This window comes from Rattus norvegicus, chromosome 3 (assembly GCF_036323735.1).
Source record: "Rattus norvegicus strain BN/NHsdMcwi chromosome 3, GRCr8, whole genome shotgun sequence".
NCBI lineage: Eukaryota > Metazoa > Chordata > Mammalia > Rodentia > Muridae > Rattus > Rattus norvegicus.
In genome coordinates this window covers 143,217,139-143,239,571 of record NC_086021.1, presented here as the reverse complement: position 1 = coordinate 143,239,571, position 22,433 = coordinate 143,217,139, and the positions used below count along the sequence as shown (strand labels likewise).

Sequence of the window (22,433 nt, the reverse complement as noted above, 5' to 3'; positions counted from 1 at the left end):
ATATCCTTATCCTGCCCACCAGGTACAAACCCACTATGTGTGAATAATGGAGGAAGCTCCCATAGCAGCACTCTGAAGGGATGTGGGCAATGTGCCGCCTAGTATCACAGCACAGTACTGCCCTGCACATGGCTCTCCTTGGCTGTCAGGCTCAGGGGTCTCCTAGTCAGTTTTGTAGTACTGCTCTTGGTCCTTACTTTGTTTGTTTGTTTTCCCAGAGTCAAGGTTTCACTCTTAGATTCCCAGGGCTATACCTGTAATGAGGGTAGTGTGAGAGTGTTGGTGATGATGTTTGGGTTGGGCAGTTGAGATGGGTGGGCTCAGGGACAGCTTCTAAAAATGTGGTGTGAATAGATGGTAGTGGGGTACAGGGACAACTGCAGCTGCACTCTGGTAATGGCTGAACCAGCAGACTGTGATGTCTGAGGGGGGCAAGTCCCAGGTATTATTTACAGTTGGAATACTGGAAAGGCAGCAACTCACTTGCAGTACAGTTCTTTGTCCCCACCAACCCTGCGAACTGAACTTAGGATCTCACACATGCTGTACCACTGAGCTATAGTCCTAGCTCTGATGTTCTTTAAGCAGGCCATTAGAGGAGGCATAGGCTTGGGCCTCAGAGTTCCTTTGGCTGATAGGATATGGCTCAGGTAGCAGCTGTGTGTCTGTGAATGCTGAGTCCTGTTATGGAGGACTAGTGGGCCAGTGTTTACCAGCGTGCTGTGTGGGAAGTAGCTTGGCTGCGTGGTACAGCAGTCGTGGTCCTCTGCACAGCCTGCTATGGTCACCTGCTTGCTGAGACGTGGCTTTTGCTCAACCATCTTACTGGAGATTCAGGATGTTGGTTTTCATAGATTTGTTTGGCTGACTTTTACTTTCAGTCTAAAATGTCCAAACAAAAAGCACAGAAGACACTGGATAGGGATTTGTCTACTGCAAATATCCTCTCAGAGACTTTGGGAGTGGAGATGTAACACGACTCACCTTTATAGAATGTTCAGTACCTGAGGTAAAAACCCGCGTCTTAGAAAAATCAGTAAATGCTCAACTATGCCAAAGAAGCAAACTCTGACGATTATGATAGGTTTTAGGAACACATGTATTTATGTTAGAGCAGAGGATAACACACAGGAGCAAAACTTAGAAGACTCACATCTAAGGCATCATGAGAGAAAACTACGCGTAGGACCAGGAAGCTCATGGATAAGTGGCAGAGGATAAGTTAGAAATGAGGGCATATGATTTCCCTTTCCTCAAGCTCCTTCAAGTAGGCTTATAGTCAAAAGTTCATACCAGTTGGTATCCTCTGAATCACACCACAACTTAGTGGCTAAAACAAACAATCCTTTATGGATATTGATAATTTTTTAAAATGAGTTGTCCAGGCACTTTGGGCTAGCATGGCTGTCCTAGGCGATGGCAGTAACCCATCGGTGCCAGATGCTGGTCAATTAGCTAGATGGCTTAGCTAATCTTGGTTGGCTCTATTCCCCATCTGGTGGTTTTTTGTTTTTGTTTTTTGCTTGGAAAATGAGATCAGCTTAGTTTAGAAATATTTCTCGTCCATCACAGGTTAAGGTAAGGCTGTTCTCATGGTGGTGTTAGAGTTTCCTTGTGTAGCAACTGGAATGGAGTGAGCTCATTGATTAGCCAAAGCCCATCTTAAGGCCAGCCTGTGTACAAGGGCAGGGAAAAGACAGGAAGAGTCGTTAGCTCTCGATTGCACGATCTATCAATCAAATCATACCAGGAGGCCATTTTTGCAGTCAATCAACTACAGGTTAATTAATTTAACCTTTCCTGCCATCCATTGTGCTTGGCCTAGTGCCATTGTAGTCCCTGTAGATAAAGAGTAATTGATCTTCGACCTCTTACTGAAGTCTATATAATGAAAGCACCTGTTTCCTTAGGAAACTTTTGGTGATTCAGGGTCAGAGTTTTCAACCATTGTCCAGAAAAGCATAGCCCTTAAAGTAGATATTTTATCTTCTATTTAAAAGTCATATTAGAAAGTCACATAGAAATTCAGAGGCAATGTAGGGTGCATAAATTAAAATTGGCTTTGGTGAGAATAATTGACTTCTCAGAGGTGCGGCCAACAGGGAACTGTCAGGATAGATGAGTTTTTACACGTCTCAGAGAGAAACTGGAGCTCTTACTGCTAAATTTAACTCACAAGGATATCATACATACATCTGACAGCTTGAAGGTCTTCAGTGTATAGGAATCTTTGCCGTCTCTGTCCGATGTCTTTCTAATTGCTATTTCAACTGAGATATGTGAGTGAGGGGGCAGAGGATCCCCAAATAACACATGGGCCACTTCATTTTTAGACTTTGATTAGCTCCTCTCCCCAGGAGATTGACAGGGAAAAGAATAAGTTATCCAGCTGTAGGGTTGGGGAAGGAGAGCCACAAAGGTGTTCTTATGGAAAAATAGTTGAAACGTTTCAAACAAAGGAAAGCAAAAGAAAACAAAACAACCGAAACCTAGTAACGTGGACAGAACTGTGATTATGCCTGATTAAACAGAAAGGAATAAATGATACAATACTGAGGGGTCACCAGGCTGGAATCTAAGAGAGGGTTGGTAAATATGTAAGCAAGGAGTTGAGGCCAATTTGATCTGGAATATATATATATATATATATATATATATATATATATATGTGTGTGTGTGTGTGTGTGTGTGTGTGTGTGTGTGTGTGTGTGTGTGTATACATGTCCATGCACTCAAAAGCATCAATTTTGAAGGACTCATAAGACAAATAAAAATGAAAGACCTAGGAGTGCACTTACATCAGAGAGTGTAGGAAGCAGTGAACTTGGTACTCCACAGGGTCAACGTTAGGATACAGGAAAAGCCAGTGAATGCTGTGTAGCACTGTTTTTGTTGTAAATGATTTAGGGAGTTTCCCAGCCTAGGGCCTTATGCATTACTAAATAAGCACACCACCACTGGCCTGTCCTTAGTTTAGTTTAGTTTTTAATTTATTTATTTTTATATATGAGTACACTGTCACTGTCTCCAGACACACCAGAGGAGGGCATCAGATCCCATTACAGATGGTTGCCAGTCACCATGTGGTTGCTGGGAACTGAACTCAGGACCTCTGGAAGAGCAGTCAGTGCTCTTAATCACTGAATCATCTCCCCATCCCCCCCTTAGTTTAGTTTTTAATTTTGAGACATGGTCTCACTAAGTTGCGCAGGTAGGCCTTGAACTTGTGACTGCCCTGCTTCAACCTCCTGAATATCTGTGATTACAGGTTTGCCTCGTCAGGCCCATTGACAAGAGGTATACATTTGGGTATTGAGTAAAGCATTATGACTAACATTTCAACATCAGTGGTCAACAGAAGGACATTTGGGAGCTTTTTCTTCATGATAAATTCTCCCTGGAAAAACCTTGTATTTTGAAAGTGTTTATGTTAATATAATATTTGATATTATAAGACTATAAAGCTTCTTACACTGGAAGAATTCTTGTCCTGGTTTTAGGTATGGGAAATGCCCTTAGGTTAGGGAGTGGAGATTTCAGCTCATTTCAAGTCCATCTTCTTCTAGCTGTGATCTTCTTCCACAGAGAAGTCTTCGAGGGGTATCAATGATTATCTTCAATAGTTCAGAAGTCTTTGGTAGAGTGTGAATTCTTTTTATAAAAATAAACAGTCCATTTTGAATATTTATTGACTAAAAGCAAAAAACCAGAACCCCTCACTAGATTATTTTCAGTTACAAATCTGTTCCAGGACACTGAAGTAGTGTCAAGATACTGTACTGAGGGGTTGGGCCATCCTGGTTTTTATTGTCACCTTTTCAAGCGGCCTCCACTGTCCTGCCTTTCCACTGTTCTGATTCATTTAGAGGCTGTAGCTCTCTCTGCTTTTTCTGTCTGAGCCTCAGGAATACTGGACTTTTTCTGTTGTTTTCAAGCCACATCAAGATAAACAGATTTCTTGCCATTGTCTCAGCATTATTTGCTGATGTTGATTACACCCTCTCTGGCGTCCTATTCTTTTCTTGGTACTTTACAAGAGGAGGCAAAAATTGTTCTCTTGTACTTGCAATTTTACTGCTCTTCACATCTCAAATGCAAACAATTACCTCAGAAAATGGCCACCATGACCTCACTTCATTTAAACCTGTGTCCATTGTATGAGTCCTCTGTATCCCTCTGAGTGACTGAAAAACCCTGGGAAGCATATTACATACCTCTAGTCATCCTCCTCACTGCATCGATCCCTGAGATGTGGATCACAGGATGATACAGAATTGTAAATTAATGGCAGGTTAGGCAGAGAAAAAGCAGTATAGAGTATGAGATTTTAAAGATGTCAAGCTTCTTCTGTTGTAAGTATTGCCCTAGATTTAGATGTGGGGTGTCTATGTGGGCCCCATTCTAGGATTCCTCTGGCTACGCATCTTCTAAACCTGGGATATGTGCTAATCTGAGGGCCATAGTCCCCCTTTCTGCTGGGTTGTCAGTTTAGAATGCCTTTTCCAAAAATCTCAAGTCCAATTCCAGGTCTCCCCAAGCCTCTACTCTGGATCTACTCTCTTAAAATCAATGAAGCTGAAATTATCTTCAGTGTGTAGTCAGATAACTGGGCAAAGGTCAACTATCGGCTTAACAACTGATGAATTATGAAGCTCATTTTTCTACTTTATAGGTAGTTTTAAAAAGCAGGAGACCTACTACAGATGCGGTGGTGCTTGGGAGACAGGATGAAGAAATTTCCTGATAAAATGCTCCCTCTACTTATAAGATTCATTGCTTCTCTGGAGAGGGTTGGCCAAAGTGTGCAAGAGATTGGAAGTGCTGGAGCTGACACCTTGCAGGAACCCACAATCAGTGAACAGATTCTCCAAATCTTGGTGGGTTAATTGTTTTAAAGATGCTTTACAAATCCTTTTAAAGGCCAAGTAAAACTGAGTCCTGTTGCTTACAAAGATAACTTGCTTAACAAAATATCTTTCATAGCCTCATATTAAGAAACTAGAATAAAGGAAAAAAACAAGAATCAGAACTTGGAACTGGGCAATATTTAGGGTCATGTGTTTTCAATTACATAGAGGAGAAAGAAAGGAAGAGTCATTTTAAAAGACCTTTATAGTGCATTGTGAATCAGTCTAACTTGCCCAATCTTACAAGTTATTAAAAAAACTTATCTTTTAAATCAGCTACTTGGACTCATAAACCCAGTGTGGAACATGGGCTCTATTTGAAGTTAAAGAGATGACGGTTGCCCTTTGCTGTATAAAGGGAGGGAGCAACTAGGGAAGCAACTTTACCAGGACTGAGACATGTCACATGTCAGTTGATGCAAAAGACCCTCGTACATGTCTGAGGTGGGTTTGAAAGCATGTATGTGTGCCCGTGCACACCTGCATAACAATAGTGCTTCAGTGATGAAAGAGCACCTATCTCTTCCTTTTTCTATGTTGTGCTGGGATAGAGACACACACTGATTCATTTTGAGAGAGAAACCTGAACAATAGGCTTATCTGGACATGATTATTACGAAGAAACTGGCGTTGTATCCTATGCCAGAACCCATGCTTGGAGCATAGTTTATTAAATGTGTGTTGACCAAATGTGTGGATGATGAAATGTACATATAGCATTTAAGGTTCTTCCTTGGGTGATTCTATTGTTGCCTTCTTATTGTGCATTGTTGGGGGTCTGAATTGGGTGGCACTAGAATATTTGGGAAAGAGAAAATGATAATCTCGGAGAGCCTATAGGATTGTTGGAAAGGCAAAAGAAAAGATCCTAAACCCAGAGATAAAGGCTGGGGAGACAAAAGCCCATACAGATTAGTTTGGGGAGAAGAGAGATGCAGGCCCTTTATCTGTGGCAATCACATACAGCAAGAGAAAGAAATGCAGAAAATAGTTTTAAGAGACTCTATCAGGAATCAAATCCTATCCGGCCTCTCCTATAGAGATACAACTCCACATTTATCTCTTCTTCACAGCCATTTCCCCACTTTTGGGCTATTGTTGCTTTGAATACAGCTAGAAATGGGGTTTTCTGATGGTTTTCAGTAAGTTCACATGCAGCCTCAGGTTCTCATAAAGTAGATGGCCCTTATAGAAAATAAGGAAGGAAATTGTGTTATTTGTTTGATCCTAAGATTCTTTTTTTCTTTTTCTGAAGGAGGATGCACTTTCATATTTGACAAGGAATCATAATATTTCAAGATTCCTTTTCTTTGCTCTTAGGACATCTCTTATTGGCAGCCTGAATTTCTTGACAGTGGAAATTGGGTAACGTGTTATGCAATGCACTTTAACTTTTAAAGGACATTTAATCAATATTTCCATTCAGTTTTCTGTAATAAATTTCCTCCCATAGGAAAAAATGAAATCATAGTGAATTTACCAAGTACAGTGCACCTTGTTTGTAAGAGAAAAAAAGAAAAATCTGGGGAAATAAACTGGTATTTCATTAAAAAATACAGATAATAACTTTGTAAATCCCCAGATTTCGCTGTTGTCAAGTGATCAAAGAAGCTTCATTTTGCTGTGGGCAAAGTTTAAGGCAGAGACTGTCCAACCTGCTGGGAGTATCATCCTATAAATGCTCAACTGTAGATGGGGACTCTATATTCATCCCCCTATCTCCTTTAAGGTTCAGGAAAAATTGTGGATGAAGAAGAGTATGGTTAAGTGCTGTCCTTTGGGCATGACAAGAGTGCTATATACACAAACTCACAGTAGTTCTACCTACCTGCATAAGATGGATACAAAATTAAGTAGGTTGAATTTCAAACATGGAGTTGACACTGAGCCTACATTTTTTGCTGAGAAGCTATTGGCTGTTGATGGTTGCTGGGGATGGAGAGTCACTTGTCTTTGGGAGGATGCCACTGGTAGCCAGCCTGTGCCCTATAAGCTGACTCCACAACCATGTTCAACTGAGCAGCATTACTTGAAATCAGTGGGTTATTTAAAAAAAAAGAGTATGTGTGACATGTTTTTGGAGGGATGTTCATCAAAGTTGAAAGAAAGGAGTAGGGACATATATGAGCAAGATATGTTGTGTATATGTACGAAGTTTTCAAAGAATAAAAAATAAGAGAACTATCAGAATTATTTCTGTAAGTATCTACTTCTTTTTATCAGCTCCAAGAAGGGTGTACACTGGGAGAGCTTTCTCTAGATAAGATTTTGGAATGGACAAGCATAACTGAGACATGGGTCAAAGTCAAGAAAGTGGACACCAATTTTAAAACAAATTTCAACACAATTAAAAATGAACAGATGACCTGAATAGATATTTCTTCAAAGAAGATGTTCAACCAACTGTAATGTCTAACACCTTTCGGTCACTTTGATGCAAATTAAAGCCATAGTAAAATACTTCATGTTGATACTGTGGTATTGACTACAAAGACAGAACACCAGAAAGGCAAGCAAGCATGTCCTCATCGACTTTGGAAGACAGTTGGTAGATCCTAATTTGTAGAACATAAAGTTAATACTTTGACTGGGTATTTCTACTACTTGGTATACACACAGGACAACAGAAAATACATATAGACAATTATTCAAAATTTCCTAGCAGTGTAATTCATAGTAATTAGAAGGTAGAAACAAACCACCTGTCAGTCAAGTGTAAACCCAAGGGACTGGAGAGTTCACTCCATAGGTAAAAGCATCCCCATTCTTCTAGAGGACTGTAGTTAGGATCTTAGTACCCACCTCTGGTAGAAGCTAACAACGGTCTGTGACGCCAGCTTCCAGGAATCTGATGAGACTGCACACATGTGGGAGACACTCACACATACACATAGGCAAGAGACAACACCCAAAACTATTTAACATGATATGTACTCCCTGAGAAATATTACTCAATTGTTAAAAAATAAAGCCTTAGATACATGTATAGTTTTATATAACCCATGAAAACTCTATGCTAAATAAAAGCAACCAGGCACTAGAACACAAATATAGAATCTAAATGTGTGAAATGTTCAGAAAAGAAGTGTCCAAGGAGATAGAATTAGAGAAGTGGTTTCTAGTGGGTTGGCAGAAAAATAAATGGAGAGATGTCAGGAAGAGATTGCTCATAGGTATCCGATTTCTTTTGGGGTGAAGGAAATAGTATGCAGTTAGAAATAATGGTTAATGAGAAACTCACTAACTACACTAAAGACTAATGAAATGTGTACTATGAAACAGTGAACATTATGCTATGTGAATCACACGCAATAAAGATATTGTTAGAAAAATAAATATTTAGAAGGGGATGAAGTGACTGGACACAGTATCACTGGTTAAGAAGGCTTTCTGACCTTTGACAAAGTCCAACCCGCATCCAGGATAAAAGTTTTGGTGAGTTTAGGGATACAAATACCTCAACAAATAAAGGCAGTTTACAGCAAGTCCAATGAAAAGAAACTCAAAGCAATTCCACTAAAATCAGGAATGAGGCAAGGTTGTCCACTCTCAACATACCTATTCAATATAGTACTTGAAATCTTAGCTATAGTAATAACACAACTGAAGGAGATCAAGGGGCTAAATTGGAAAGTAGGAAGTCGATGTATCTTTATTTGCAGATAATGTGACAGTATACATAAGTGACCCAAAAATTCCACCACCAGAAAACCCTACCCAGCTGATAAACACTTTTAGCAAAGTAGCGGGATACACAATTAACTAAAACAAAACAAAGCAAAACAAAACTAAAAACCACAACTCTTTAGATTTTTCTATATACAAATGACAGACTAAGAAAGAAATAAGGGGAAGAAACACCTAATACAAAAATATAAAATATTTTGAGAAAAATCTAACCAAGCAAGTGAAATAACTGCATGATTAAAAAAATCCTCAAGTCATTGAAGAAATAAATTGAAGAAGATATCAGAAGATGGAAAGATCTCCCATGCTCCTGTGTAGGAAGGATTAATTTAATAGAAACAGTCATTCTACCAATAATAGTCTACAGATTTAATGACAACCCCATCAAAATTCCAACACAATTCTTCATGGATCTTGAAAACACAATTTTCAGCTTCATATGGAAACACACACGCAGGCGTGCGCGCACGCGCGCGCGCGCGCGCGCACGCACACACACACACACACACACACACACACACACACACACACACAAACAAGAATAGCTAAAACAACCCTGAATAATAAAAGAATTGTCTGTGATATTGCCATTATCACTTTTAAGTAATACTACAAAGCTATAGTAATAAAAACAGCATGGTATTGGCATAAAACATATAGGTCAGTGGAATTGAATTGAGTACACAGATATGAATCCACACACCCATGGATACTTGTTTTTAATAAAAATGCCACAAACATACACTTGGAAAAAGCATCTTCAACAAATGGTGCTGGTTAAACTGGATGGCTGTATGTAGAAGAAAATCCAAGTAGATCCATAATTATCACCCTGCACAAAAGTCAACGCCAAATGGATCAAAGACCTCAACATAAAATCAGATACACTGAACCTGATAGAAGAGAAATAGGGAATAGGCTGAAGCTCATTTATACAAGAAAAAGGCTTTCTGTTCAGAACACTGTTAGTATAGGCACTAAGATCAACAATTATTAAGTGGGATATCATGAAACTGAGACACTTCTGCCTGGCAAAAGACACTGTTATTCCAACAAAGCACAGCCTTACAAAATGGGAAAAGACTTTTAGCAACTACACATCCAATAGAAGACTAATATCCAAAATATATAAGAACTCAGGAAGCTAAATATCAGGAAAACAAATAATCCAATTTAAAAACGAAATACATATCTAAACAGAGAATTCTCAATAGTTGAAACTCAAATGTCTGAGAAACACTTAAAGAGATGCTTAATTAACATCCTTAGCCATCAAGGAAATACAAATCAAAACTACTTTGAAATTTTATCTTATACCTGTCAGAATGACCTGTCAGAATGGCTACAGTCAATAAAACTAGTGACAGTACATGCTGGCAAGAATATGGAGTAAGGGAACATTCATCTATTGCTAGTGGGAGTGTAAACTTGTACATCCACTATGCAAATTAGTATGGCAGTTCCTTAGGAAGATGGGAATTGACCTACCTCAAGATGCAGCTCTACCACTCTTGGGCATATACCCAAAGGATGCTTCATCCTACAACAAAGTGCTTACTCACTCAACCATGTTCATTGCTGTTCCCTGTCCTTCAACAGAAGAATGGATAAAGAAAGTGTGGAACATTTACAATTCAGTATTATTCAACAGTTAAAAACTGACACTGTCAAACTCACAGGAAAAAGGATCGGACTAGAAAAAAATCATTGTGAATGAGGCAGCATAAACTCAGAAAGACAAATATGGTATGTATTTGCTTATATGTGAACATTAGTTAAGTCAATGATAACCAAGCTATGATCTATAGAATCAAAGAGGGTAGGTATAGAGTAAGAGACTACAGGATACGTATAGGCCTCATTAGGAAAGGGAAAAAGCATAGATAATTATGGATGGATGGGGAAGACTGGAACAAGAGTAACAAGTGGAGAGCCTTTGGGGACAGAATATAGGGAGAGACAGATAAAATTAAGGGCCATTTGAGGGGTAATATGGAAACCCAATAAAGTAGACATTTCCTGAAATATATACACATATGAAGACAATCTAAATGAAATCGTCTAATAATGGGGGACTCAGAGTCTCAACTGGTCATCTCTTGTCACCAAACAAAGCTTCTAGTAGTAGGTTTGTATTACATCTAATTGAGTTGTTGGCCAGAGTTCCTGTGGGAATCCCCAAGCATTCTAGATTCCAAGGACTACAGGTTTCTCTCCACAAATTGACAGCAAGGCTCTATTGCTGAAGATAACACTTATACAACTCAGAGAACATGGAGAAGTCCAGCTGGTGACTACATCGAGCCTTTATCCCTATGTTCTAGTGTGTTTGGTACAGGAAGGTATTCTGCACACTACCAAAGAGAAAAGTAAAGACCAAACCAACCACAAATGTCCTGCTTGCAAGATTGGCCAGGACAATTGTAGATAGTCCAGGGATCGAGAGGAAAACCAAATACCACTAGTCTTTCAAAAAGGTAGTGATAAAATGACTCCTAATGATATTCTGCTATACTCATAGATCAGTGTCAGGGTCACCCATCATCAGAGAAGCTTCCTCCTGCATCAGATGGGATCAAATACAGACAGACATGCTGAGAGAGGGAGACCTTAGAACACTCAGCCCTAAATGGAATTTCTCCATTGAATCCTTCCCCTCAATGCTCAGAGAACCTCTTGGAAGGAGATGAAAGAACATAAAAGCCAGGGGGAATGGAGGACACCATGAAAACAAGACACTCTAAATCAACATGAGAAAAGCTCATACGCACTCACAGAGCCTGAGGGAGCATGCGTAGGACCTGCACAGGACTGTACCAGGTTCTCTGTTTTTAATGGGATTCTTGAATATGCCCATGAGTGGGCCACTGAATCTTGTGCCGTCTCTTGGATTCTTTTCGTTCCGTTGGTTTGTGTTGTCAAGCTTTGATGTGACATTTGTTTTATATTATATTTTATTATTTTTATTATTACTCCGTAGAAGCCCATTCTTTCCTAATAAGAGACAGAAATGCAGTGGAGTAGATAGGAGCGGACACAGAGAGGAACTGGGAGGATCAGAAACCATGATCAGGATATGTTACTTGAGAAGTCAATCCACTGTCAGTAGAATAGGAAACAAAAATAGGGGAGGCTCCTGAGGTTTTGCTTGAAACAAAAAGATTGGTTGGTACCTCTGAGAGCATAATTTTTCCAACCAGTATCTCAGAACCTAGGAATCAGAGACTGACCTCCTTCCACCAGGAACTAGTTTGTGTTTAAAGGTTGCTGCCTTGATTCAAAGACACCGTGGAATGGACATTGTTTTTTGTTCACTGATAAAGAACAAAATGACATGGTCATTTTGTTCACACACAATGGCACAGGTTCTGGACTTTTTTGCTTGTTGTATTTTAAGGTGTTGCTAACTCAGAAGTAGAGAAACATTGAAGTTTGAGTGGATGCCTTCTCTTACGTAGATAGGAGTTGTTTGCTTTCCTTTCACCCTTGATATAATTGCTAGATGGACAAGTTAATGTATTCACCACAAACATATTATTACTCATCCACTGAGCACATGTGGTGAGTGGGAGGATTGACTTGTGAGGCATAGCATCTGCCCGAGAGAGAGGCATTTAAGGTAGGAAGGAGAGGGATACTCTAGGAGTCTAGGGAAGAGCATTTGGAACCCATTGGGTGAGATGGTGCCTCAGGTTAGAGGGAGCTGGATTGGACACTGCTAACTAGGTGTGTCTGGTGGAAGCACCTAGTTTAAGGTCTCACACAGCCATAGAGGGATTAGTTTTTATCCTGGAGACAGCAGAGATCTTTTAAAGGCTTTCCATCTCCTTTGGGCTTTGACATGGGTAGTCAAACTATAGTGTGGGGGAAGGGATTACATGACTGACAATGGATTTTGAGAACTTGGGCAGGTGGGAGGTGCTGGTGGCTCCACTCATGGATGGGCCCAGTGGCAGAAAGCAAACAAGCATGAGTTATCATGAGTTAATCAAAACTGACTAATATGAATTGGCGATTTCTTGGGGAAGGAATGAGGGAGAAGACATATCAAAAATAGTGTTGGGTGTGGGAATGTCGCTCAGTTGGTAGTGCTTGGCCTAGCATACACAAATCCCTTGCTTTGATGCCTAGCACTACATATACTTGTGCTAGTACACCCCTTGGATTATAATCCTAGCACTTGGCAGGTGGAAGCAGGATGATGAGACAGTCAAGGCTATCTCCCTCACATGGGGAGTTTGAGGCTAGCCTGAATACATGAAAAAAAAAAACCTCCACAAAATAACAACACAACAACAACCAAAACAAGCCACCAATGTCAATGTTCAGCCTTAGGCACCTGGAGTAAGAGTTTTCTTTTCATTGATGAAGAAAACAAAAGAGTTGGAATGCCAAAAGAGTGACAAGAATTCTGCTGGGTGTACAGTGCTTATGTAGTCTGTATTGGCTAAAGACAGCTTTGTGGTTATGATTATCTTTTCCCTAACTTGTATGTTCTTCAGGGACCAAAACTCTGGCCTACATGGAGTAGGCCTACATAGTTACACAGTGTTCACAAGCACATATGACCTCTACATGTAGTCATAAAAACTACTTCACTATTCCTTCATGACTGTCTCAGAAGGCTTACTTTTGGATTCTAACTACTTTACTGTAGGCTACAGTAAAAGTCCAATGGTCTTCCAGCCCAGAGCCCCAGGGGCTCCCAGCTGTTGTATCACTCCAGATGGGTGTCTAAAGTAAAGCCCCAAGGCTCTCCCCGAGACATTGCAGGTAGACAGAGGCAGGCTATTCTCAACCCTGCTCTATTTGAATTCCTGTCTCTGTCCCCTAAGTCTATGACAGACAAGAGTTCACTGGGAATCACCTACTTCATGGCAATAGATAACTGGTATGCTACATTCGGGGTGCCTTTGTGATATGGACAGAGATTGCACATGTACGCTCCCTTTCCCACCAATGCTGCAATCTACATATTTCAGTAAAAAGCGTGCAGGTTGCACCACTTCTTCTCATTTCCATGATTTGTCAAAAACATTTGCTTTGCCTCTCTTAGGTTAGAAAGAAAGGGAGAAAGAAAGGGGTGACCAAGAGAAAAAAAGAAGAGACTCCATTGTGGGGGAGTAACAAGTGATAAGCTGCTTCTAGAGGGCGGAGGTGGGACAATAGCAGTCATGGCTGCGCCCTCCACATAGCACCACAGAGTCTAATGTGCCTGGGCACTGGTGTGTTGTGTAAGGAGGGCATTCTACACTGATGACAGCCATTGTGTTCGTTGTCACTGACCTCCCTGGAAAGTGGGCTCGGACTCTAATAAGGTCCAGCTGGACTGTGTTAAGAAATTTTTATTGTTTCCTTTGGACTTGTGATGAAAGCACAGAAAATTACAAGTGGAAGAAACGTCATGCCACAAAATTGCATAGAATGATTACAAAAAAATGTGAATTATGCATTTTAAATAATTTGAGATAGAAGAACCCAAATATGTACATTTTGAGAGCATCAAATACTTTTCCTTCTCTCTCTTTCTCTTCTTAAAAGGCGAGAATCACAATGTTCAATCCATTACATACAGTATTAACACAGTGTACAAGGGCAACATTAAATTCAAAGGAATGCAAGCAATGGCCCTTTCTTTTGGAACTTAATTAATGACTGCTTATCTATTACAGGAGTATTAATTAATGTATGGTGGTACTGAAATGTTAAAAACCAAAGCACATGGCATGTCATTAGAACTTTGAACACTGAATTACACGGCCAACCACGTTATTCTCAGTAGTTTAAAGGTGTCAGGGATACAGTCTAATTTAATGCATGACTCTACTTTCTACTATTGGAAAAACCACAGTACAGAATTTCACACATTCAACGAAGAACAAGGCAAATACATAAAGGCACAAAACTGCACATCATACAGACCCCTTTTCTTTACCTTTGTCTATTTTCAAGTAATATTAATATTATCAATGGATAGTATCACGGTAGTAGTTTCGATGATGCAAGATGCACAGTGTTACACACTACCCCACAACTGCAAAAAGTGTCACTGTACAGATATAAAAATGTGATTACAGTAAATGACCAAATACAAAACATTGTAAAATGACTAGAATCACCAAGATAATGAAGTCCAACTACCAAAACAGGATTTGAAAGTCAAGGTTATTCAACCTCAGTCGCTGTATGGACTATGTTGAAATCCAATGTTCCGCAACAACCACCACTAAGTTTGGTTTCGAATCCTGTTATCCATTCACTCTTCCCCAATTTTCAACAGTCTGTAACTGTGTGTGTAAAATGCAGCATTCCATTTGGACTGTCCTCACTTCCTTCTGAGTAATGCCTTTCCTTCAAAGTGCAAAAGTTGTATGGTTCACAAGAGATCTCTCTTCAGTGGAAGGTAAGCTTTAGTAAGTGACTAATTAACACTCTTGATCCTTCAGATAAAATACAATCATCTCTGAAGGGGATGTGATTTTTTTCCCCTTGTGTCTCAATAGGTGTGTGTGTGTGTGTGTGTGTGTGTGTGTGTGTGTGTGTGTGGTGTATGTGTGTGATCAAACACTTTCATGGTGTTTGAAACAAGCCTTCATTTTGATTAACACTTAATTATGGTCCTAGTTATTGCTTAAAGTTAAATAAAATTATTTCCAGAAAAATACTAAATTCTTGAAACACAAACTTCAGGACACAACTGTTTTTTGCTTTGCTAAATTATAAGCAGACAGGTTCACTTTAAAATAAAATGAAGCCATGGGCATTGTCATTGCTGGGTTTTAATGTTCTTTGTCCCACTCTCTAAACCATATTTTTTCTATATAATATTATTTCTTAAGACCTTTTAATTATGATTTTATTAGCGTTAGCATGATATAATTTGTTTCTCTTATTCACTTTAGAATAAAATAAGAATTAAAAAAGACATAACTAAGTGAAGTAAATATACAAACTAAAATACAACCAGAGCTTTATTTCTATCAGTATAAAATTGAAATTATTCAGTTAAAATTTATTGAAGATAGTAGTAATACATTTGCACTCTATTTCCTATGCATTTTTGCATACACTGACCATTAAAACAAGCTCAAAATCTGATACTTAAAATCCAATTTTTGATCCTCCAATTTTTTTAGTAAACTCATTTTCTAAATTCTAAGATTACCTCAAGTTGCATCATTGACTCCATAAACTGATTCTTAGCATTTCCGTATAATTTAATTATCCACATAACATATATTCGACCCATTTCTTCTCTGTCCATGTATCCCTGAACTTGCTTTTAAATCTTATGGAAGAGATTTGGGTCACTGCCAATTAATAAACACACATGTACACTCATGCGTATGTATGTGTGTGCACTTATATGGCTGGGTGCATACATGTACTATATACATGGAGATAATGTATATCATTTATACATGTGCATTTAGATAAATATTCTATCTTCCTTTCTACAGTAAAAATAAATGAACCACGAAAAAATATCTGACAATAAAATAGCCCACTGGATCCTGTTCAGTCTGGCGGAAACCCTGACTCAACAGAACAAACCCATTGCAGCTGTTTGATAGCCTCAGGTCAACAACCGATAGATATCCAAAGACGTGCAGCCAAATATACAACCCATATTGCTAATCGTAAAATGGCTTCACTGGGAAATGATACAGTCATGTGATTTTTTTTTATAAAAGAAACCAGCTTATATGAGTCACTATGGTATCTAATAAAGCCATGTCAATAGCAAATACAGATGCCTCTGGGATAAATAAATTAGCAAATGGCAAGCCACCAGTGCCTGCAAAGCAAAGGGTGAAACAATGCACTATACACGTTAACTTGAAAACATGGGTTTGCGGGGCAGTCAGGGAAACAATGCTCAGAGTGGAATGTTCCAGAGTGTTAAATGGTGCCGCGCACTTCTCAAACTCTCTCTTTTACTTGGAAATACTGTACACCAGGGCTTCAAACGAAGACACGAGCTCTAGTTTTCTTCAAAGAAGACATTGTCCTTCATTACATAGTCCATGGAGCCTGGAGCTGCCTGCTTTTAATTTACTATTGGAACGAAAAGAAAAATCCTGCATACATGCACCCTTCTCTCTAAGACCGCAATAGTTTCCACATGACACAAGGGACCAGGGTATGGGACCTTCACACGGATCCTTCTGGAACTCTCCCTTTGGTGTGGATTTCAGGCTAAGGGATGTTTCTCAGGAAGATGGCCCGGGCAGTGATCTTTGTCTTTAGAGTCCGATGGAGTTCAAGCAGCCGTGCATGTCTGGTAGGCCCGGCAGGGACATCACAGAGGAGTATCAAACTCTCTTCCCGCGTTCTCTCCTTGTACCTCCTCACTGGAGGGAGACTTGAGGTTCACCTTAGCAGGGTCTGAGGCCAGCGAGGGAGGGGCAGAGCCGTGATTGCTGTCCTCACTAACCTTCCCTTTCATGGCTTCCTGTACAAACTCCAGAATCTCCAGGGGCAGTCTTTTGAACTTGTCTTGGTATTCTTGCTCCAGCTCCATCTGCAGCTGAGAGACATCAAGAGAGGAAAACGGTTGAGGTCGTTTACATTTCTCAGCTCACCCGTACAGACATTGCTTCCCAGAGCTGGGTGAAGGGCACAGCCCGGATAAATGGACTTATGGCGCCATTCACCAGTCAGCTACAGTGAAGATGGGTAACAGTCAGGATGTGCCATTGGTCCCTGGCTGAAAATCAAGTTGTGGTCATGTGGTGTAGCAAGCCTAAGGACTTGGAGGAAGACAAACAAACTCAAGTCTAAACACACACACACACACACACACACACACACACACACACACTTGGAAAAGTTTACAGAAGCAGTATATAATGAGTGAAATTCTTACGCTCAGGGACTGAATAGTGTCAACAACAGGGCTTCATCTTGAGGTTGGAAAACTAAGAGTGAGTATTTAATTTGTTTATTCAGTTAGTATTTTGGGGTTTTATAGAACCGCATGTATGCTAAGCAAACCCGCTCCCACAGATCAATAATACCCCAAGTCAGCTGGCGCCTTTAAAGCAGTGGTTCTCAACCTTCCTTATGCCAAGACTGTTTAACACAGTTCCTTATGTCGTGGTGACCCCCTACCAAAAATTATTTCATTGCGACTCCAGGGCTGTAGTTTTGCTACTGTTATGAATTGTAATGTAAATATCTGATACACAGGACATCTGCTATGCCACCCTTGTGAAAAGGTCATTTGATCACCGAATGAAGCTCTGTGAAGTTTTTTTTTTCAAATGAACTCCACTCATACACATTAACTTTTGCTGAGTTCTTTTTTAAATCACTTCCTTACTTCCTTTCTCAATGCCATTTTTATTTGTCTTTTAAAGTGCTACAGTTACCTTTTAAATGTCTTCTATTTTGCCTGTTTTATGTGGATTGCTATCTATGAGCAGGTGAGGGCAGGCACAAGATAAGGCAAAGCCTGCGTTTGGGCAGTGAAAAAGTAAGGCGGGCACAGAGTTTTGGAGAGAGAGAGGGAGGAGAAAGGGAGAGGAAGAACCAAGAGGGAGGAGGAGAAGGACGACCCAGATCCGTGTGGCCTTAAAGGGCCACAGGTAGTTATGAATATTTCATAAGGGATGGATTTTATAGGACAATTTGTCTTATCTAGGTGGGTAGTTCATATTACTACTAATTGGTTCAGAGTTTATTGTGTGGACATTTTGTGGGGTGAGGATTTACTGATATAAATCTGATTGATAAATTATAAGATTATTGAGTTTTGATTTTGACGGGTTACTGGGAGTTGTGACTAAACCACAGGGGCCAGAGGCTGGGGTTGTGAGCAGAGTTCACAGCAGAGAGTCCCAAGAGGGTGGCTGCTGCTGGGGCCAGAAAATAGCCAGCCACAAGGTGGCGCTAGCCATGGAGGCAAGATCTCTACAGGACCCAAAGAGGAACCGGTGACAACATGGGATGGAGATTGGGAGCTTAGTGAGTCGGGTTGAGATGCTTTGTTGATTAAGATGAAAATACCTGGCAGATGCCATGAGGCCCCGCAGGAGCCAGCACTAGTGTGGAACGGTAGATTCTTTTTTTCAATATTTACCGCTACATGCCTTGGAAAATTGCAAGACCTTTTAAATGCCAAGGAACTCTTCATATACAGACTTACACAGCTGCCTTAGCTATAAAGTAGCTATAAAATACTTTCTCACGCAGAGGTGAGGGTATTCGGAGCAGTGAGGGCAGGAGGCTGCTTACAAGAAGACTCTGTGGTTTCCGCCCAAAGGAAACTCTGGATTTAACATATCCTGAAGACAATGCTCCTTTGCTGCCCCTCATTAGCCTTGAGGTAACTCCTTTTAACAGCACCTGAGTGGATGAGGCAGGAGGATCATCATGGATACAAGGCTAGCCCAAGCTACACAGTGACTTTAAAAAACAAAATAAGACAAACAAACAAAACCCAGAAAGTTCTTGAGATCTGAAAATGATTTTGGTGCTTGTTCGCCTTCTGATGCGCACAGACCGTGTGGGTGCTTGGCCTTGACTCTCGCTCAGGAGATAGCGGTGGGCCGAGCCTCTGCATTCTCAGCAGTTCCGCATGATGCCAGTACTGCTAGCGAGCTCTCACTACTTACGCTGACTATTTTCTCTTTAAGGCCCCAATTGTACTCTGGGCACATCCTAGCTGCATATCCTCTGTCTGCAACAAATGAAGCCTCTCAGGCTTGGCTTTGACTCTTGGGAGCTTCCATTGTGAAGTCAGTCCTCAGGGCTACTGCCCTGGTGAGTCTGAACCTCTTTCCTGGACATTGCTAACCATTTGACAGCATCTAATAGCTCAATTCCTTCACGGTCTCTTTAGGTCAGATAATCTGTCAGGTCTTAGCGATTTAGTCTCTGTATCTCTATGTAATCAGCTCTGCAACTCTAAAACTCCTGAAGTTTTGAAGTACAGAAAGTTCTGGTAAATCTACACAAATTCAGCAAGAATGAGAGTTATTTGTAGCCCTTGTGTGGTCTCCTCCGTGTGTATTGCAGAATGGTTAATTTGTGTAGCGTATGGACCAGGCCTTCCTGAGATGTTGCATTCATGATATACACAATGCATTATCTTTCCAAATAAAAATTGTTACCATTTCTAAAAAGGCAATGGAGTGGAAGGATGGTATAATGAATTCCGCATCTAGCTAGGAGACCACCTCCAACACATACATCAAATGGAGTGTGAAAAAAAATGGTTCACCTTTGGTATTCAGAAAATCAACTTTCTCCCCTCTCAAAGAAAATACAAGGAAAGAAATTTATGGAGGGAGTGAGGGAAGGAGAGAAGGAGGGAGGGAGAGACAGAGAGAGAGAGAGAGAGAGAGAGAGAGAACACAAGACTCAATCAAAAGAGAAGAGTGCCCACGGCCCCCAAAATGCACTGGATTATGTTGGAGCAAGGACACCATAAACATGGTCCCGTATTCTTTGGCTCAATAAAATCACTTCAGACTCATAGACAAGAAAACACTTGTCCTTTCATCCCCCACTTCCCCAACAATTCAGAAGAACACATGGTTTGTGTAGTAGCTTAGTTTGCCAGAGTGAAATCTCACCCCATGACAGGTCCGCTGTATTACCAGCAGCCATCTCTGTCCATCACAGCCGTCAATCCAGCACACCTGTGATTAGCTTCAGTTCCAAGCAAACCAAGGAAAGGAAGAATAACACGAGGGTGTGCATTGGGGCCACAGAAGATGATTGTTTTTATTTAGGTTTGATGGGTGAGTCTACTACTGGTGTGTTAGACCTAATTTAGCAGTATCTCCTAAGATGTTGTATAAGACACTATGCAATTTCAGAGTGATTCATCATCATAATCATCATCATCATTATTAAAAAGAAAAGAAATACGAGGAAATGCCAAATGATCAGCCAACACTTTTTAAGGACGTTGGTAATTCAATTCCTGTAAAGACAATTTCGATAATTTAATTTTAATAATGATGCTTAACAGTTTGTAATCATTGACCTAATTGTGGCTAAGTCATAACTATCCTGGACTTTTCCTCTTATCATGAGGTAGAAGTAGACTTTTATTGCATTCTAAACTAGGCCACTGCCTTATGGTTTGGATGAAATGTCATGTATGCTATGCTTTAGAAAAGTCATTCAATTATTAATAAGCTAATTTAAAAATTGTATTTACTCTTAGATGTCAAAGCCAAATTTTTCTTTTACTCTTCTTATAAACCAGTGACTTGTTCCTTGTAAAAAAAATATCAAAAGTATACAGGTGAATTCGTGGAACCATTCCCGGAAAGCCCCATCCAACTGGAGTTAGTACAGATCAAGGACTGTTGATAACACGGGCCGAGAAAGTCTGGTGAGTGAGAGAATCGGGCTGTGTAAGAAGGGGGAGGGTGGGACTGAAGAAGATGTGACCCAGCTAAAGGTGGTACCAGTAGCTAGGTTCTAGCTCAGGCTTGTCAGATTCTGGTTTTTCACGAAAACAAAAACAAAATTAAACAAAGCACAGCAGAACAACAGCAACAACCCCCCCGCCCCCAGAAATGGAAATTGTTCCTGTGAGAGTTTCTGACTTATTGTCAGCAGTCAAACAAAATAATATTTGTCAGTCCAACGACATTTTCAGACACTGGATGGTAATCTGGTATCAGCTGCAGGAAGGAAAACAAGTGTGTCCACCCAGTGTTGAGTCCTTTCTGTTTCTTACAGATTTTTGTGCTACACATGACCCCTCCATGAAGCTGGGCAGATCCTAAGAACCTGGTTTGTCCAGTGTTCTGCATGAGAAGTTGTTAACTTACCAGGCTCCAAGGGGTCTGAACCCAGCAAGTTTATGTGCCAAGCAGACATTATTAACTGAGTGTGGTGGCAGAAGCTGGAGCTGTCGTCTTGGCTTCCCAGATATGAGCCAGAGGGTGAGCCGGGCATGAGTGCCAGATCAGTCTGGATACAGAATTAAGGCCTGATTGCCCAAAGCTGCCCATTTCCCCGGGAGACAGCCTTATACTTACTTACATTTATTTGGTGTTATAAGTACCTCTTGATATTAAAAAAAATTCCCAAAGTATTTTAAGACAAAAACAAATTAACAAAAAGAAAACAAAGACAACATATCTAGCCTTTGATTGGGGAAGTCTACATTTTAGAATGTGGCCTGCAGGCATGAGGCTAAGGATGTTCAAAGCATTATGACGTTGACTGTAGAGGCAAAATAAAAGAGCAATGGTGGTAACGAAAACACAGCCCAATGCCAACCTCCATAGATAATCTTTTTTTTTTTTTACATTTTTTGCTCAAATATACATTTTCTATTATCTTTAAGTATTGGCTGTATCACATGCCACCTGAAAATAAAGACATTTTCTTACATAATGGCAGTATCTTAATCAGTTTCAAGAAAATAATAACAATTGTTAATTGTACATTTTTTTGTTATATCTTTCTTACCTTTCCCATTTCAGGTATTTATCCCTGTCTCAGATTTTAGAAGTCTTGTCTAATTTTCTTACTGAACACACACATTCTGAGTTTGTCTGGTTTGTCCCTTGCAGTGTCATTTAAGTTGACTCTTGGAAACTAGAAGCTAACTGCAGGTCTCATTATGTGGAACGTAAACATTTGATTTGGAAGAACGGTCAACAGGAATTCGTTTCTAGCTCCTATTGCCACTCGTTTGTGGGTATCTGGATCAGCTGGTTCTATTACCAGTGATGTCACTGGAGACCTACGTAGCTTGGTAACTGTTGCGCCTGGATTTTGCCAGGATCTGTTTTTGTCATTTCAATAGGCAGTTCCACTGTGAGGGCTAATTATAGATCTGTATGAAGTCTCCTCCACAACTTC

The 22,433-nt window shown here is 40.2% G+C and overlaps 1 protein-coding gene across 2 annotated transcripts in view; it reads right to left on the bottom strand.

Moving 5' to 3' along the window:
- Positions 1–15,529: 15,529 nt before the first annotated feature.
- The window catches only part of Plcb1 (phospholipase C beta 1), a 711,278-nt gene continuing 704,374 nt past the window's right edge, over positions 15,530–22,433 (bottom strand). The window contains exon 32 of one of the 2 annotated variants that reach the window (NM_001077641.2): positions 15,530–17,124. In NM_001077641.2, coding sequence (NP_001071109.1) covers positions 16,897–17,124 — 228 coding nt within the window. In that variant the 3' untranslated portion in view covers positions 15,530–16,896. The remainder of the gene's footprint in view (positions 17,125–22,433) is intronic. The other variant, XM_017591467.3, reaches the window with a different exon arrangement.